The sequence below is a fragment of the Malaclemys terrapin genome, chromosome 15, assembly GCF_027887155.1.
Source record: "Malaclemys terrapin pileata isolate rMalTer1 chromosome 15, rMalTer1.hap1, whole genome shotgun sequence".
In the NCBI taxonomy this organism is placed as follows: Eukaryota; Metazoa; Chordata; order Testudines; family Emydidae; genus Malaclemys; species Malaclemys terrapin.
This window is the reverse complement of record NC_071519.1, coordinates 18,793,044-18,812,101: the sequence shown is the minus strand read 5'-3', so window position 1 is coordinate 18,812,101 and position 19,058 is coordinate 18,793,044. Positions and strand designations below refer to the sequence as shown.

General features: G+C 40.1%; 1 protein-coding gene across 4 annotated transcripts in view; it reads left to right on the top strand.

Moving 5' to 3' along the window:
- The window catches only part of CDON (cell adhesion associated, oncogene regulated), a 93,301-nt gene that overhangs the window by 36,881 nt on the left and 37,362 nt on the right, over positions 1–19,058 (top strand). For all 4 annotated transcript variants that reach the window (XM_054005346.1, XM_054005343.1, XM_054005345.1 and 1 more), the window contains 7 exons: positions 1,619–1,891; positions 9,093–9,239; positions 9,522–9,665; positions 10,578–10,865; positions 12,888–13,157; positions 13,965–14,318; positions 18,741–19,033. In XM_054005346.1, coding sequence (XP_053861321.1) covers positions 1,619–1,891; positions 9,093–9,239; positions 9,522–9,665; positions 10,578–10,865; positions 12,888–13,157; positions 13,965–14,318; positions 18,741–19,033 — 1,769 coding nt within the window. The remainder of the gene's footprint in view (positions 1–1,618; positions 1,892–9,092; positions 9,240–9,521; positions 9,666–10,577; positions 10,866–12,887; positions 13,158–13,964; positions 14,319–18,740; positions 19,034–19,058) is intronic.

Here is a 19,058-nt window from a genome sequence, read left to right as displayed (position 1 = left end):
TTTTTATATATTTCAGTGTTTACAGCATATTCACAAACTAGAAACTGCTTTTCCACTCCCATTTTTTTCTGTTTGGCAAACTGATTCTCCCCCCTTCTGTTTCTAACATAACAGAAGTCACCAGGATTGCCTCTTGTTTGCTGCCTCTGTGCACCAGTTTCTGTTGTTAGCAGGAATGTGCACAACTTTGGAAATTGTTTCCAACTGCTTTCTGCAGTGTTTCAGTGGGTAGGGCTGGAAAAACCCTGATGTCTGAGCATGAAATTTGCCCTGGCGAAGGACTTGCGTAACTCAAGTTGTGCAAAACTCAAGTTTTCATTTACCAAATAAAGTTTTTTAGCCCTTACAGTGGTGAAGATATTTTTTCAAATGTGAATGTTGAGCTGATACAGACAGCTTCACAATGGCTCCTCACAGCCTTACAAATGTGATGATGCAGTTCCATCTTCATCAGGCTCTACCTGGTGAAGTCCAATTATTTGGAGCACATGAAAATCTCAGGTAAACTTTAGAAAGACAAGGTGACCTGAAGAAATGCTCTCTGTGGCTCGAAAGCGTGTCTTTCACCAGCAGAAGTTGGTCTAATAAAAGATGTTACCTCACCCACCATGTCTCTTATATCTTGGGACTGACACTGCATGTAACTTAGGTTGACTTTAACATTTTATTTCATCCTAACTTAATAAGTTCTGCAGTCTCATAGATAAACATGCCACAATAGCAGGCTGATTGAAGCTACTTTGACAGCATAGTAGGTCTACAACTTTGAAACTCGTGTCAAAGTACATTTTATACAGGGCAAATTAGCTACATCTTCAAATTACCATTCTGTGTCCCGTCAGAAGATTTGCAAAGGAGCCATGTGGTCTTCTGTGCATGTGCTTACCAGGTGAGAGTGGTCTTATCAGGACACCAAGTTTAGATTTAGTCTCATTGTAACACAATCTTTCTGGTCTTTGGACACCCAAACTCTTCTGTCCCTAGTAATCTTATTTTGGAGAAGACTCTTTTCTCACTTACATAATTTTGGATGTATCTTATCTCTTCGTGAATATTAAGGTGGGTTCAGTAAGTTTATTGTTGCAGGCTATTTGCTTCTGTCATAATGACCTCCCAGTGGCATGTTAGTCTCTAGTAGTGGGAATCTGTCAAGATGAATCTCTTTTGAAAAGAGATAATTGCCTGTTTTCCAAAGATCTCCATTTTGACAGATTACCACTGACACACCGTCTCCTCAAAGAATTGGGAGGTTCTGTAAATGGTTTAATGTTGCATTGTCCTGCCTTTTATTATTTTGCCAGTACTTGTACTCCTGCTGTGAAAGAAACTGTCCACCCTCTGCTAGGACCTGTCACTCAGGACTTTGATGTAAGAGAATTTTTGCCACATCTGTGTACAGTGGCCCAAGACTCTAGGGGTGATCATTTGCCAAGCTATGTTTTTGGAGAACAATTACAGGGAAATACTTTTTATATTTGAATAGTAATAAATAAATCTGGTCCATTCTTCCATACAAGTCAAAGTATAACTGATCTAGACAGAGCGATTTCAGAGAGTATTCAAATGTCATACTGCTAAGTATTGTTCAGCCATTTAATGTCTTTTTCTTTCCTTTTAGATTTGATTCCTCATTTTATTTCTGAGCCCCTGTCCACTATCCAGAAGCCTGGTGGGCCTGTAAAGCTTCATTGCTCTGCTGAACCCTCCACAGCTCGCATTTCTTGGCTGTTTAACGGACAAAGGTTGGACAGCAGGGTGGAGCAAGTGGAGGTGCAGCTAGGATCTTTGACAATCTTCTCTCTCAGCCCCTCAAATTCTGGTCACTATCAGTGCATTGCCAATTACAGTGCTGGTGCAATTGTGAGCAGGCCGGCTACAGTATCCATAGGCCGTAAGTTATTTTCTACTTTTATTCCTAACTCCATGGCAAAACGTAGTAGCCATCAACTAGTTGTATGAAATATTGTTTCTTCCATTGTAGTGATGAAAAAAACCTGACACATTTCCAAACATTTATAGTGCAACTTCTTTGAAAATATTTTGCATTTTTAAAGAAAAGCACTCTAGAACTTTATTGGGAAAACAGTGCTTTTTAAAGCCACTCCATATATATTTAATAGAGCACCAAAGATGCTTCAGAGATGGAGAAAGATGGCCTCTGCCCCAAGATCTTGTGTATAATTTAAAATGGATGATGTAATAAGATTACAGGGATGTCGCTCTTTGTGTCACTCTAAAACCTAAAATGTCTGCGTCGGTATGAAGCAATGGATGCAGCTACAAGCATGGTTGAGGGCTTTTTGTGTTCAGAATATCACAAGATTGAAGCATCGCTGGGTTTTCTCATCTGTTGTTGTCCAATTTTAAGTTCTCAGCCATTTTGACTCTACAAATTACATCTTTGCGGTGTACAGCTACAGTAAGGCATGCATCTATGCCAGGCGACAAATCCTAGACCACTATGATATTCATTACTACCCTTACTCTACAGCTAATTTGCATGCAACAATTTCATTGGTTGTATGTGGGAGACTGCATGGATGGGGGATAACTTGCGCCAACTGCTGTCCACTCAAATCCACGCAACCACTCACACAGCAACACAACTGGCATAAACAATAACCCCAAACACACACAACCCCTCATGGCAGCACACAGCCTTCATTCGCTACCTGCACAAATCTCCCAGCCCACCCAGACACAAATCAGCACAACCACCTACACAACACCACAGTCAGCATACACAATAACTTTGTGTCACTCTGAAGTCTAGAATTTTGAGAGCTCTTTTTGTTTAGAAAATCACCAGCCTCAGTCGTCACTGGGATATGTGATCTGTTACCATCTAATTTGTAAGTTGGCAGCCATTTTCGGGTTTTTTTTTTACACACATGACTTTACAAATTACACCTATACGCCAGCGCAAGCTTTCAACTAGTAGTTCAAATTGTAATAAGTGAGGATAGCAAACAAAGTGGGGTGAGACAGGTTTTAGCGATTAAAATCATGTGATTTCTCAAGTTGGGTATGAGCACATTTTGATGATCCAGTATGGTTTTTATTTGTATAAAAAATAGGGGAGGTGGTGAATATGAATGACTCTCTTGTTTAAGGTATCACTGAGTTTTCAGAAGGAAATGAAATACTTTTTACTGTGGTGAAATACATTACAAAAATTAGATTGAAACGAGGAGAATGTAGTAGTTTGAAGACCATTCCATGCATAGAAGGCAGCATATCCCAATGGCCTATGACTTTTTACATGGCATGAAAAAGGGGGACACATGCTTGTGGGGGGAAATTAATGGGTGGGCTAGTAGTAGTATTACATACTTATATTATGGTAGTCCCAAAGGGATTGGGCCCTGGGCACTGTACAGACAGACAGTGCCTGCCTTTGAAGATCTTACAGGTTAAACACATACACACATGAGTAGAAGATACAACTTAGAAGCAAAAAATATGGTGAAGAATTGACACTACTTCGTTGGCTTATTGTGCAGTGTAATTTGTGGAGGTTTTTAATTGGGGGGGGGGGTGAGACAGGGTGGCACAGGAAAGAAGGGGAAGAGGAATAGTAGCATGTAACCATGATCAGCAGGCTGGGTTCTGTAGGCATCATGGCAAAGGTGAGTCTTAAGTGGGATCTGAAGGAAGATAAGGTTCATGGCTGTTCAAATTTTATCCAAGTGCTTTCCCCATGTGTGAGGAGCATCATGGGAGGAAGCATGGTGGTGTTTAAAGGAGAAGCTGACTGGGGTGGGCGGTAAAGGCTGGGAATGGTGGAGGTCAGTGTGGTGGGTTACTAATCAGCCACCGAGCATGGGGCTAACTTATGAATGGCCTTGTCGGCAAAGATGAAGCTTGTATTTGCTCCAGAGGTGAAGTGGGAATTAGCTGAGAGACTCCAAGGTGGGATTGATGTGGTCAGAGTGATGTGCCAAGAAGATGACTTTAGCAGCAGCATTCCGAAGAGGTTGAAATTAAAGATGGCGTTGTTAGCAGAGCATTGAGGGTGTTGGGAATAATGCTATGGCTAGGTCAGCTACAAAGGGATAGAGTTATCTAAGGCCTTACTTTCTGGCTAAGAGATCACACCTTGCTTTGCAGGCGTTTCTAATGGGAAGATACCATCTTTCCAGGAAGAGTGTGCTCTCCCTGTCTCCTCTTTCCCAGTAAAGCTTCCAGTTAGCAAACACAAAGGAAGGAACTCTAACAAACTCCCTGTGCCACAAGTCAGTGCCCACAGATGCAGTAGTGTTAGAGAGAGAAAATGCAAAAGAAGGTAACAGAGGTGCCAAAATGATATTGGTTAGGCTAATAACTTATGAAGTGCCTCTCACAACAATGAGGGTACTGTTTGTAACACTTTAAGAACAAAAATGACAGATCCACAATAGTTAGCGTTAAACTGAACTATAGCGGCTAGCCAGATCAGAGCTAGATTGATAGCCAGAATGTTGGAGAAAAATACCCAAAATCCACATGCCCTGAGTGATTTCCTGAAAACAGTCACACTCTTGGCAGGGACATCACTAACTCTCCGGCTCCCTCTTTTCCCCACTCTCAAAAAAGCCCCCATACCCTTCCTAATGCAGCTAATGCCCCATATGTCCTTGGAACCATACAAAAGCTTTTGTCCACATGCTGACCATTTCCTTCCTCCCAAACTCTTTGATTTTATTAAATGCAAACCTTCCTAAGTTATGTTCTGAGGATGAATTTTAAAACCACAGCGTTAATGGGAAATAAGTGTTCCATTTCTGAAAGTACTTGAAAACACACGTACAAAACCTGACTGTGTGCTTAGAGGAAAAAGGAAACATGCTCATAGATTGCTTTCTGCAACTATAGTTTTTAATTTCCAGAAGCAAAAATCCTTTTGCCTTTTTTTCCCTGTCACCCTCAGTAAAGCAGAGAGTCAATATCTTGTGAATCTTCTTTCCGTAAGCTGTGTACCAGATAAGGGATGAACAGATACTCTAACTCACACGAATAGTGGTTCCTTCTATATGTAGCCACAGTGAGACCTAGAAATAATGTTTCTAGTTACAGCTTTTATAATACAAGGATCCCACAAGCTTCTCCTCCGGGCAAAAGAATTTTCTAGTGTAAACTCTCTTGTTGATCTGCCATGTCATTACAAAACCATACGCTCCTGGCTGTACTTCTTGCTTTCGAATTTTCTGCATTGAGGCCTGTGTTGCATAAAGCGCTAACAAAAAGCCCTTTACAATCTCTTTATTTTTAACAATTCACAGCAATATCTGCCTTACACACAGCAACTGCTAGCAGTAAATGCAAGTGACGTTCCCAAATGTGGTTTGTGTCAGTTGTGTGAATTCCTTTTGCTGTATTAAATGGAATTCCTTTTCTCAAGTACTTGAACTGATTGGGAAACTAGGAGGGAGGGGAAGACAGAAGAATAATTCATGATTTTTTTTTTTTAAATGTCCTTTCCATTTTTTATCAATTTAGTTTGGTCAAAATCATCTGTCTTTGTGTTTAAATTCCTTTTTTCTTGGTTGTTTTTCTTCTCTTCTCTTATGTTCTGTCATCTAATCAATCTTTGCCTTGGTGGTTGATCTGTAAATTGCTTGATAATTAAAAAAGAAATATGAAGTAGAGGGCTCATGGGCCAAGTTCATAAGAAAAAGATTATGTACCGTTGAAGACCGTTTCCTCGGAGTATGATTTGGCTGTCCTGCATCAAAGTTATGTCTGAATTGGGCCTTTGTCAGCCAAGATTTGAGTAACTTCTTCTTAAGGATGCCCCATCTATGGAGCATGTCCAGAATCCCTGTGAGAGGAGAGTTTCTCATAATTGAGAAGACTAAGTGTTTTGGTAAAGTGCTGACCCATAGCAAAACCCCCTCAGGAGACCTGTAAGGGTAATCAGCATAGGCAAACTTTACAGGCTATAAGCTTTGAACATGGAAGGCAGCAGGAAAAGAGCAACTTGCATACTGTACTGCACTACATGAGGGACTTAAGGTATGGCTACATTACAAGCCATACAGCTGCCACTGTAGTGTAGACACTTGCTACAGCAACAGAAGGGATTTTCCCATTGCTATAGTAAATCCACACCCTGGAGAGGTGGTAGCTAGGTCAAGAGAAGAATTCTTCTGTCAACCTAGCAGTGCCTACACAGGGACTTAAGTAATCTTAACTAAGTCTCTTAGGCTAGGTCTACACTACCCGCCTGAATCGGCGGATAGAAATCGACCTCTCGGGGATCGATCCCCGAATTGACGCTCTTACTCCACCAGCGGAGGTGGGAGTAAGCACCGTCGACTGGAAGCCACAGAGGTCGATTTTGCCGCCGTCCCTACAGTGGGGTAAGTCGGCTGCGATGCGTCTAATTCAGCTACGCTATTCGCGTAGCTGAATTTGCGTATCTTAAATCGACCCCCCCCCCCTTTAGTGTAGACATACCCTTAGGGATGTGAATTTTTCACAGCCCATAAGCAATAGCTAGTTTGACCTACTCTTTAGGTATAGACCAGGCCTAAGACAAACTGTTTCTGGGTTTCTAGCAGCATTAAAAACGAAGTTGGGAGATGCTATAACTTGTAGGTTGAGGTTTTATATTTGACTCCTATTGTACAGGCAGTGAATAGCAGATGCTGCATTCCTCACTGATGTATTAATTGTCAGGTTATGTTTCTCCCAGAGTAATTAACTCCTTTTTGTATGCATAGAGCTTACAAAGTACCTGTTATCCATGTACTATAACTTGCCTCCTGCATTAAGTTCAGGACTAGTAATTGACACACTTAGTTCCTGGGTTGAGAGCCTCTCTGTTCCCTTATTTTTCATGAAGTAGGTCTGTGGAACTTAAAAGAGGGCTACATTTTCAGTTTTTTCCATCCTTCAAGTGAAAACTCTTGTCTCTTCATGCAACAGAAGTTCAGATATCTATATCCTAGTTCTGGTATTGAGAACTACATTGTTAGGGCTGTCGATTAATCGCAGTTAATTCACACGATTAACTCAAAAAAATTAATCGTGATTAATCGCACTGTTAAACAATAGAATACCAACTGAAATTAAATATTTTTGACGCTTTTCTACATTTTCAAATATATTGATTTCAATTACAACAGTGTACAGTGCTCACTTTATATTATTATTGATTACAAATATTTACATTGTAAAAATGATAAAGAAAAGATAGTATATTTCAATTCACCTCATACAAGTACTGAAGTGCAATCTCTTTATCATGAAAGTGCAATTTACAAATGTAGATTTTGTTGTTGTGGCATAACTGCACTCAAAAAAGAAAACATTTAGAGCCTACAAGTCTACTCAGTCCTACTTCTTGTTCAGCCAATCGCTAAAACAAGCAAGTTTGTTTATATTTACGGGACATAATGCTGCCACTTCTTATTTACAATGTCATCTGAAAGTGAGAACAGGTATTCGCATGGCACTTTTGTAGCCAGCATTGCAAGGTATTTATGTGCCAGATATGCTAAACATTCGTATGCCCCTTCATGCTTCGGCCACCATTCCAGAGGACATGCTTCCATGCTGATGACGCTCGTTTTTAAAAAAAAAAAAAAAAAAAAAAAAAAAGTGTGTGTTAATTAAATTTGTGACTGAACTCCTTGGGGGAGAATTGTATGTCTCCTGCTCTGTTTTACCCGCATTCTGCCATATATTTCCTGTTATAGCAATCTTGGATGATGACCCAGCACATGTTGTTTGTTTTAAGAACACTTTCACTGCAGATTTGACAAAATGCAAAGAATATACAAATGTGAGATTTCTAAAGATAGCTACAGCACTCAACCCAAGGTTTAAGAATCTGAATTGCCTTCCAAAATCTGAGAGGGATGAGATGTGGAGCGTGCTTTCAGAAGTCTTAAAAGAGCAACACTCCGATGTGGAAACTACAGAACCGAACCACCAAAAAAGAAAATCAACCTTCTGCTGGTGGCGTCTGACTCAGATGATGAAAATTAATATGCGTTGGTCTGCACTGCTTTGGATCGTTATCGAGCAGAACCCGTCATCAGCATGGATGCATGTCCTCTGGAATGGGGCTTGAAGCATGAAGGGACATATGAATCTTTAGTGCATCTGGCACATAAATATCTTGTGACACCGGCTACGACAGTGCCTGTTCTCACTTTCAGGTGACATTGTAAATGAGACGCAGGCAGCATTATCTCCTGCGATTGTAAACAGACTTGTTTGTCTGAGTGATTGGCTGAACAAGCAGTAGGACTGAGTGGGCTTGTAGGCTCTAAAGTTTTACATTGTTTTGTTTTTGAGTGCAGTAATTTTTTTGTATATAATTCTACACTGGTAAGTTCAACTTTCAGGATAAAGAGATTGCGCTACATCAGCGGTTCTGAAACTTCATTGTACTGTAACTCCCTTCTGACAACAAAAATAACTACATGACCCTGGGGGGGAGGGGGACTGAAGACTGAGGCCGCCCGAGTTCTGTCACCCTGGGTGGGGGGGGGCCAAACCTGAAGCCCCAGGGCTTCTGTCTTGGGGGGGAGGGGATATGTAACCTTAGCCCTGGGCAGTGGTGCTTGGGCTTTAGACTTGCTTGGGCCCAGGACCAACACCAGCCTTGGCGACCCCATTAAAATGGGGTCATGACCCACTTTGGGTCCCGACCCACAGTTTGAGAACCCCTGCACTACATTATTTGTATGAGGTGAATTGAAAAATACTTTCTTTTGTTTTTTACTGTGCAAATATTTGCAATAAAAAATAATATAGAGTGAACACTGTACATGTATTCTGTGTGGTAATTGAAATCAATATATTTGAAAATGTAGAAAACATCCAAAAATATTTAAATAAATGGTATTCTATTATTCTTTAACAGTGCAATTAATCGCGCTTAATTTTTTTAATCGCACGATTAATCGGGATTAATTTTTTTTAATTGCTTGACAGCCCTACTTAAAATGCCACACTTCTTTACAGAGGAGTTCAGAGAAGCTGTCAAAAACAATATTCATTTGGATCAAAACCTGCCGTATTTGTAATCCGTAATTACTTTTTAACCCCACCTCCTCCAAAATCTACAATCCCACTTACCTTTGTACGCTGTCTTCCAGATCTTGATGATTTTGATACTTCAGTGAAACACATAGTTACAGCAGAAGAAGGAAGTGCTGCCTTCATTGGCTGTAAGGTACCAGAAAGTAACCCTAAAGCACAAGTTCGCTTTCGAGTACGGGGAAAATGGCTGGAACAATCAACAGGTGAGAAATTTTGTGACACTAATATAAATAACCTGCCGCAAAAATACTGGTTGAAATCAGAACTGAGTGATATCCTAAAAAGTTGAAAACTCATTATGCAATTCATTTTAGATGCATCTATCTTAGTAAAGACATCCATTACAGGAATGAATTTTTGTCGGCAGAGTTCTTAGTTCACAGCTATGCACTTAATAGAACAGGGTGTTTAAAAAATTTCTTTAGTCAATTTATCTAACAGTTTCTTTGAAACTAATTTTAAACCAGCCTTTTTCCCTTCCTCAGATAACTACCTAATTCTTCCATCTGGAAATCTGCAGATTTTGAATGTCTCTTTAGAGGATAAAGGCTCCTATAAATGTGCAGCATACAACCCAGTCACTCATGATCTCAAATTAGAACCCACTGGACATAAGCTCATAGTCAGCCGTGAGTATTTAGTATATCTACGAGGGTGGCTTTAAAGGATAAAAGCTTCAAACTAAATTGATCCACCTTAAATTAGTATTTTTAATAAACTCTGCTAGATCTTAATGTCTCGCTATTCTGATGGGTGAAACTCTTTTCCTCTACTGTATGTAATCTAGCTAGCAAATGTCTGCAGAATACTTTTCATCTGCTGTAACCGACTACGATTTTGTGACTTTAGGAAAAAAATCAACCTAAAAAGATTCCTAGCATGAATATCTAGTAGTCTAAAAAATTCTGGGTCTGCAAAGTCTTTCCTGTCTGCATGTGTTTTTTAATGTATTCCATCAGTATGGTATATGGTAACTCCATTGTATAGAAATAGTCGCCTATATTATCAATTTCATGCTCTCGTCTAACATGAGTTATCAAGTCCGTGATCTGTGGTAAAATGCTCACTTTCTGTTCTTTTTGCAAAAGGAGTTGTTACTTATTGTTACTTATTGTTACTTATGGTTCGTTCTCTTATTAGCATAAATGGGAGTGATGGGAACATTGATGGAGGGGTAATGAACTCCTGCAAGAGTAAAACGCAGAGTTGATAGTAGCGGCACGGTGGGTGTGCACTGCTGTGTGGGAGATGTAGGCTCAAATGCCAAAAAGGCTTTGCACTTAGCTGCTGGAAGGGGAATGCCCCATGTCCAATAACCACCACTCCAATTGATTTTGAGGGGGTGCCAATTCAAGAGAGCCCCATCATGCTGTACTCAGCCATAAGGAAAATTTGTCCGCAATGTAAGTAACGCACAGAACCTCAGGGCTTTGATAGAAAGGAGAGGGAGCCGCTAGAGGAAAAAGTATTTAATAATCCAATTTAAAAATTGGATCATTAAGGAGTTTTATCTTTTATGTATCCCTTTACTCTACTTCCAGGCACTTCTGCAGAAGGTTTTCACATTCTTCACCCCACCGTTTCTCAGGCTTTGGCGGTACCTCAGCACAGTCCCCTAACTCTAGAGTGTGTTGTCAGTGGGTTGCCTGCATCTCATGTCCACTGGTTTAAGGATGGTCAGGATGCACTGACTGGAAGCAGGTGGAGACTACTGCACTCCCATCTTGTGACGGACAGGCTTGATACATTGGATGCTGGAAACTACTCCTGTGTGGTGGCAAATCAATCTGCAGTAGTGAAATATATAAATTACACAGTAACTATTCTTGGTAAGAAATAGAGGAAGGAACTGAATTTTTATTTATTTATTTATTTTTGCAAGTTTTATGTTGAAGACCATTGCTGTTTTTGTTGTATAGTAGCTCTTGACTCTAAGTTCCCTCATGCTCTTTCAACCTAGACAAGGGCTGTTGTACTTTTACATCATCAAAGAGTTAAGATATGTACTTAATTATTATATCATGATCTCTCCCTGCTTGTATCCTTTATGACTCATTATCCTCTCTCTAAATCCTCTGTCCTCCTCCATTGTGTTAATCTATTTTGGATTGTAAACTCCTCAGGACAAAACTAGTAATCTTGTTTGTCTGCAAAAATGCCATACACACCTCCTAGTACTGGATGAATCACGTGCCACAATAGGATGTTTCTCCTTTCCTCGTTCATGGTCGTAACTAAACAAAAAGTTAGATGGAAGGGGTGAGCATATTAAAATGTTCCTCCCCCCTCCCCCCAATCAGTATGTAGCTGGCTTCTGCTGTGCCTCTGTATTTCATTGCATTCCACTTTTCTTTTGTAGCAATTCTTTCTGGGCACTGCATAACTTAAGATAGATTCAATTGTGCAGCATCCTTAAATCATATTGAAGGAATCACCCTTTCATCTTTTTCATCCCCAACGTTCTTACTATTACCTAAAATAGAAAGTAGCTAAGGATGATTCTAACACTCATCTCTTGAAAATTAGGAGTATTTGTGGCACCTTAGAGACTAACAAACTCCCACTTCATCGGATGCATAGACTGGAACATATAGTAAGGAGATCTATGTACATATACAGAGAACATGAAAAGGTGGGAGTTGCCCTACCAACTCTGAGAGTCTAATTAATTACGAGAAAAAACTTTTGTAGTGATAATCAAGATAGTCCATTTCAGACAGTTTGACAAGAAGGTGTGAGGATACTTAACATGGGGAAATAGGTTCAATGTGTGTAATGGCTCAGCCATTCCCAGTCTCTATTCAAGCCTAAATTGATTGTGTCTAGTTTGCATATTAATTCAGGTTCAGCAGTTTCTCGTTGGAGTCTGTTTTTGAAGCTTTTCTGTTGCAAAATTGCCACCTTTAAGTCTGTTACTGAGTGACCGGAGAGGTTGAAGTGTTCTCCTACTGGTTTTTGAATGTTATGATTCCTGATGTCAGATTTGTGTCCATTTATTCTTTTGCGTAGAGACTGTCCGGTTTGGCCAATGTACATGGCAGAAGGGCATTGCTGGCACATGATGGCATATATCACATTGGTAGATGTGCAAGTGAACGAGCCCCTGATGATGTGGCTGATGTGATTAGGTCCTATGATGATGTCACTTGAATAGATATGTGGACAGAGTTGGCATCGGGCTTTGTTGCAAGGACACGCTTTTCTATACCTCTTGAGTGAAATAGAATTCTAGCAAAAAGCTACAGTCTGGGTTTGCTTGTGTGGTTAATGAACAGTGTACCTCTGGCTGCAAGTGTTCTGGCTGTTTGTCATAGACATTAATCTGTAAATAAATATGAACGTTTGTTTCTTCGTGCTAGTTCTGTGTGGGATTTTCAAAACCACACAGTGATTGCCTGTCTGCTCCCATTTATGTCAATGGGGGCTTTACCCCTGATCAGTGGTAAATATGTTAGGGCTTAGATATGTGTATATTCTGGCCAAACAGTCTGAATGATTTTTAAAAAAAAAAAAAAGTTTGTTTCATAAAGTAGAGATGCTGAGACAGAAAATAGTTTTGTCAGAAAAAGTTTTCCATTAAAGGAATCCTTTACTTTTGTAGCGTAAGCATAACTTTTCTGCACTGAAGGAAAAAAAACATTAAAATAAGGAGTGTTGAGCAAATGCCTTAGAAGCAAGTATTCATCTTTCACTGAGCTTAAGACATGACTAAAATTGGCCTCCATATGTGTGATAAGTTTGCACGATTTCATATTGTTGTTAAATGTGTGGTCATTTGCAGTAATTAGTTTCTGCGTGATTCCTGAAAGAGCAGCCTGCAGGGTTTCATATTCTATTTGTTTGTTTTATAGAATCTGCCTCAATTTCTAAAGGACTGCAGGATCAAACAGTGGCTGTGGGTGCAACTATACATTTCACATGTGACATTCATGGAAACCCTGCTCCTAATCTTACCTGGTTCCATAATGCAGCTCCCATCCATCTCTCTCCACGACATCTGGTCACAGGAAACAGGTTGAGAATCAGTGGCATCACCAAGGAGGATTCTGGGTTGTACCAGTGTGTGGCAAACAATGGGATTGGCTTTATGCAATCCACTGGGAGACTTCAAATCCAGACAGGTATAGGAACATTTTTAACTATCCAAGAACTTAAACTAAAACCTTTGCTTTTTCTGATACATATTAGTTTTATTTCCAAAAGATTTGGTTTATGTATCGACTGCGTCCATTTCTGACCACAGTAAGCAGCAAATTGTACGATTTATCCATCACTACTTGATGTATTTCATGGAGGAGTGGGAGATATAACCCAGCTCCTTTATTTCAAGGATCCAGAATTTAAAAGAAGGCCCCAAAAAAATCTTGCCTCAGATATAGTTTTGTATGTTTCTCTCCTAGACAGTGTTGGCTTTTATGAAATTTTAGCCATGTTTTGATAGGAGGAATATTTGGAGAGCTGGAAGTATTTGGTGGCTCAGTTGTATTGATTCTCAAACTTTTAAACCTAAATTTCAGGGTTAAATCCAAGTGTAACTAAACCTATTCTGAGTCTGATCATTGATTCCATTGTCCTAAATCGTCTGAGTTGAATGGTTTCAGATTCTATTGGAATTTGTCTAACTGACGAATTCCAGACTTAAGGTTTGAGATTTTTGTTCTTGTACACCCCAAGTGCAGATTGAAGGTTAATATTGCATCTGCCTTCTCCTAACAAAAGTTTCAATCGTGTTAACGGTTTTCAGTCCCTCATTCAGTAAGGCAGTGAATTGGGGAATTACTAGCAACCAGAAAACTAAAGAACTGTGTAAATGACCAATATTTGAATGTGTTCATTTTTGTACCATATTAATAGCTCATCTGTGCATTAGACAATAGATTCCATAGTACAGTGAATTAATTTTATGTATGAATTGTTTTTTTAAACAGGCAAAGGTTCCAAGCCAGTTATAGTTTCTTCACCAGCCAGTGCCAATGTGGTAGATGGAGGTGATGTTACATTGTCATGCAATGCCACTGGACTACCTATTCCTGTAATCCGTTGGTACAACAGCCATGGACTTATTACCAGCCACCCTTCTCAGGTCCTACATTCAAAACCACGAAAATCTCCACAAACAAAAAGAGGCAGCATGATTTTAGAACCCATCTACTTCACCATGTCTCGAGCGGGATCAAGCTCCCTATACATTCAGGCAGTTACTCCAGAGCATGCTGGGAAATACTCTTGTGAAGCAACAAATAAACATGGCTCAGCACTGTCAGAAGCATTTCTTACAGTTGGTAAGCTAACATCGGAGTTGCCATGAGCCTTTCTTATGTTCCTTTTCTTTTATGTATCTTTTCAGTAATCGAGCATGTGCCTTATGGGGTGAAACATCTTTTTAGTGTCAAAAGGGTCAGTTTATCAAAATCTGAATTTGAAATTAAGTGGCTATTTCATGACCTATTGAAATGAGTTGGCCAGGTTCCTAGCGAGCAGATATTCACCTAGTAGTTTTTGCCTGTCTCATCTGAGGCTAAAGCTTGTACCAGTGTGGCTCTGAAACCTGTCAGTATTGTGGCACGTCTTTGGGAAGGGAGATGGCCATGTGGGGAAGCCCCATTTTGGAATTGGAGGATTTAGTTCTCCAGTCTGCTCCAATGAGGGACTTTTGGCAAGCACTAAATTCACTTTAAAATCTCTACAGGCTTTTTTTTTTTTAAAGTATGTTTAGAATCACTTGCTAAAGTGTTGTGTGGTTGCAGCCCAGCGTTCAGCCATAAAGACTATGCTTGAGGAGTGCTTCCAAAGTCACTAAGGAATTGGTGCACAGCAAAAACAGTGTTTGCAGAGTCAAGTAAAGTGGGGGGAGGGATAGCTCAGTGGTTTGAGCATTGGCCTGCTAAACCCAGGGTTGTGAGTTCAATCCTTGAGGGGGCCATTTAGGGACCTGGGGCAAAAATCTGTCTGGGGATTGGTCCTGCTTTGAGCAGGGGGTTGGACTAGATGACCTCCTGAGGTCCCTTCCAATCCTGATATTCTATGAATCTTCAACTGTTCTCAGTAGTGTGCACACACAAACACCACCACCATGACTTTAACTGTGGGTAGATAGAAATGTAAAAATAAATAGACAATATAAAAGGCTTGCTCTTGCAAAGAAAATACTGAGTGTTCACTATTCTCAGAGGTCGCTACTAGAAAGAGATTGTTCTTAAACTGAAGGCACAATATAAAAAGAAATCTTGATTTTTATTATAATTTTATGTTATGACCAAGATCACAAAAGTATTAAAATAATTTTTAAATGTTACCCTAACGAAAACAAGGGCAAAATTTTTTAAAAGCACCCAAATGATTTAGGCTTAGGTTCATTTTCAAAAAATCAATGGGGTTTCGCCTTCTAAGTGCCTTTTTAGAATGGGACTGAAGAGCCTAAATCCTGTAGGTGGTTTTGAAAAATTTACCCTTAGTCTTGCTGTACAATCGTCAAAACACATCCTAGGGAAAACAGAAAACCTCATTAAAATGTGCTGAGCCAGAAAGCAAGTTAAACTCTATACCTAATAATAATTTTTTCCAAAAAATCAAGATAGAAAATATATTGAATGCATAATTCACATAAAACAACATTAATTTTATTTTTTAATTGCCTAATTTTTAAATATTCTGGCTTCTGGTACAACACTGGTAAATATGTCCTGAAATATATTTAAATCCTTTTTTTAAAGTTATTTTTCTACTTCCACCTTGATGTGTAGAAGATTCTTTTTAGCAAGGGAGAAACTGACTGTACGGGGGATTATATAAAAATTAACGACACTCAAAATGCTATCAAATATATACCATAAACTGAGACTTTTTTCCCTAAATTTTTCCATTTAGACTTTAGTAGATATTTTTCCTTGAAATAAATGTATACATCTGAAATAGGGTAAAAAAAAAAAAAATTGCTGAGAAAATGATCTATCAATGTAGTTTTAATATTAAAAACTCACATTAGCTTCATTAATGGACCTCATAAAACCAAAATCACACACAATTCTCAGAACTCAACCTGAATTGAAATAAAAATCCTGGTGCCATATCGAGTTCTACAAGTTAAATATCAAATTTGTTGCACTGACTTCTGATTGGTGTTCAAGTGACAGTAAAGACACTGGGTTTGATCTGTAAACCTTTAAATGGGTTTGGAAGCTGGGTACCTGAGAGCCATCACGATTCAGAGGACTATTAACTTAAATGCCTAAAGATATTTATATGCCATACGACTTTAATAAAGCAGTTCTAATAGCAGAAGTATCAAACCGATGTTGTTCTGCAGTCAGTTGAGTCTACAATAGGTTCAAGTGAACATGTTGGGTAAAGTTTTCAGAAGCACCTGAGTGATTTTAGGAACCTAACTCTGTGGCACTTAAGACACTAAGTCATTTAGATGGTTTGGAAAATGTTACCTGTCTTGAGTAGTAACTCCCGTCTTGCAGTGCTGGTTGTAGGAGGCTGGGTATGTTATAGAACACAGACCACAAATCTCCCTGCTAACTTCCATTAAACACTAGCTTATTTGTGGGATTGCTAAGGAATTTTTTCAAAGGGTGCAGTGACTAGGAAGCTGAGGGCGAATAGTTAATCTGACTAGAGAGGTAGTGGAAGTACCCCACATTACATACTGAAATAGAGGATACAGAAACCTTGACAAATCCTCTGGTGTAGGCACATAAATCTGAACAGCCTTAATAAACATTACTGTTCTGTGGTGTCTGTCCATAAGTTAAATACAAATTGTTTGCCAATAGTTAACTACTAGTCTTCAGGACTAGTGAAAGCAATAATGCCAGTAGGTCTACCCACTCCAACCTAAACCACAGCTAATTCCCCACGTACTGCTGTCCAATTCCCTGCTCCAGCAGTCACCAAGTCATATTGCATCTGAAGTGGGTTTTTTACCCACGAAAACTTATGCCCAAATAAATCTATTAGTCTTTAAGGTGCCACCGGACTTCTTGTTGTTTAAGTCATATTGTGTAAATCCAGAAATCCTTGCTAACCCATCACAGGAAAGTACATGTTCCAACTCGTCAGACGAACAAAACGTTGGGTTTTGATACTAATATGCAGCATGCAGCACTTTCTTACTGGTTAATTTAGTGTACTACAGGGGTCCTCAACGCGGTGCCGCGGGTGCCATGGCGCCCGCCGGGGCGTCTAAGTGTGCCCGCGTACTGGCCGGCAGACAAGCATCTGCCAAAATGCCACCAAGAAGCAGCGTCATCCGAAGGCGGCGCCACCGAAATGCCGTTGATTTTTGGCGGCATTTCGGCAGCGATGCCTCTGGATGACGCTGCTTCTTGGCGGCATTTCGGCGGCGACGCCTATTTGACATTGCCGCTTGTCGGCGGCATTTCGACGGATGCTCGTCCACCGCCACTGTCCTCCGTGGCTCATCGTCTGGTGCCCACTAGACGAAAAAGATTGGGGACCACTGGTATAGTAGATACACTTTAAGGGTGAGAATATTGTCAGACATTTCTTCTGTTGTCTTGAACAAGCTGATGTCTGGCCTTGAAGACTTCCTCTTTGTGTTGCTTTTGACTCCCATTCCCAAACTCTGCAGCATTCCTAAATAAACCAGTGCTTGCTGAGAACATGGGCTTCAGTTTTAAAAAAAACCAACCCTTTCCCTTCCCCTTCCCCTTCCGTTTCCAAGAAATGGCCAAAAATAGCAGCCACGCTTGTTGGTATTTTAATGGAGGTTTGATGCAATCTGAGGTGGCCAGGCCAACACCGCTTACGCTTTACGTTACCAAGGATTTTCTGTTTATTTTGTAAACTAAGTTCCCCTTATTCCCCTCCACTTTCTGGACCCCAACACATAACAGAAACCTACACAGATCTATGAAAGAACGGGCAGGACTAAGAACATCTGGCAGTCTAGCATTTCAGTGTGCAACCTCAGTAGCTGCGTCATTTCCCTCAGTATTCTCACTTTAAATATTGAAGTTTGTTGCCTGTCTTGATGCTAACCTCAGATGTCCAACCTGCCAGCCCATTGCTGCCTGGAATGTTGACAAGCTGTGTATCAGTTCCAGGATTCCCTAAGAGTATTTTTGTCTGTTATGTTTTCCAGTACTACTGACCTCATTTCAGTTAAAGCTGCGGGATGGCAGGAGGAGGCACATAGAGGGCTTTCAGAAATATGTTAATATCACAAATAGCATTTTAGATCTGCCTTTAAGCTTACCTCATTCTTAGCACTATATTTTCAAATGAGTTGGCTGGGTTTCAGCTCTGTAACGTTCAATGTTAGTAGAAATTACTCACAACTAAAACTTCACAAAGTGAGCTAAGAAAATGCCCTTAATGTAATTTTGTACATACTGTACAGTAGATTGTAATTGTACAGATATGGCTTAATGCCTTGGTGTCGCTTCAAATTACTCTGTATATGCTGGTAGAAGTGTAGTTATTTACTTTTCCATATAAGTACATTGCTGCTACCTAATGTTACCTGGTACATGAATTATAACACATCCACTGCTGCCAATCTGCCAGGTACTACACCTTTAGAATGCTTACATTCAATGAAATGTTGCCCTGCTCTGTTACCGCATAGAAGATACAGTAGAATCTAGGAGTGAAAGGCAGTAGTTCATTAATTGTTTCCGGTGCATGAAGCAAATAGGCTTTGTCTTGTAGATATAACCAGAATTTTTCTTCTGCAGTTCCTTTTGAATCTAGTACAAAAGCTGAAGAAGTCACTCCTACGGAGGTTGCCCAAAGTGATGAAGGTGATGGAGATTATGATACAGAAGTGGGGTTCTCAAATTTGTCTCCGACAAAGTTGCATCTTGATGCAGTTGCTACAGAAAAGACACCCAATGGGGCTTTGCCTCCTGAAGCCCCAATCATCCTCAGCCCTCCACAGACACTCAAGCCAGACATGTATAACCTGGTGTGGCGCTCTGGGAAGGATGGCGGCTTGCCCATCAATGCTTACTTCGTGAAATATCGCAAGGTACTGCTTCTTTGCAGGAGATAGT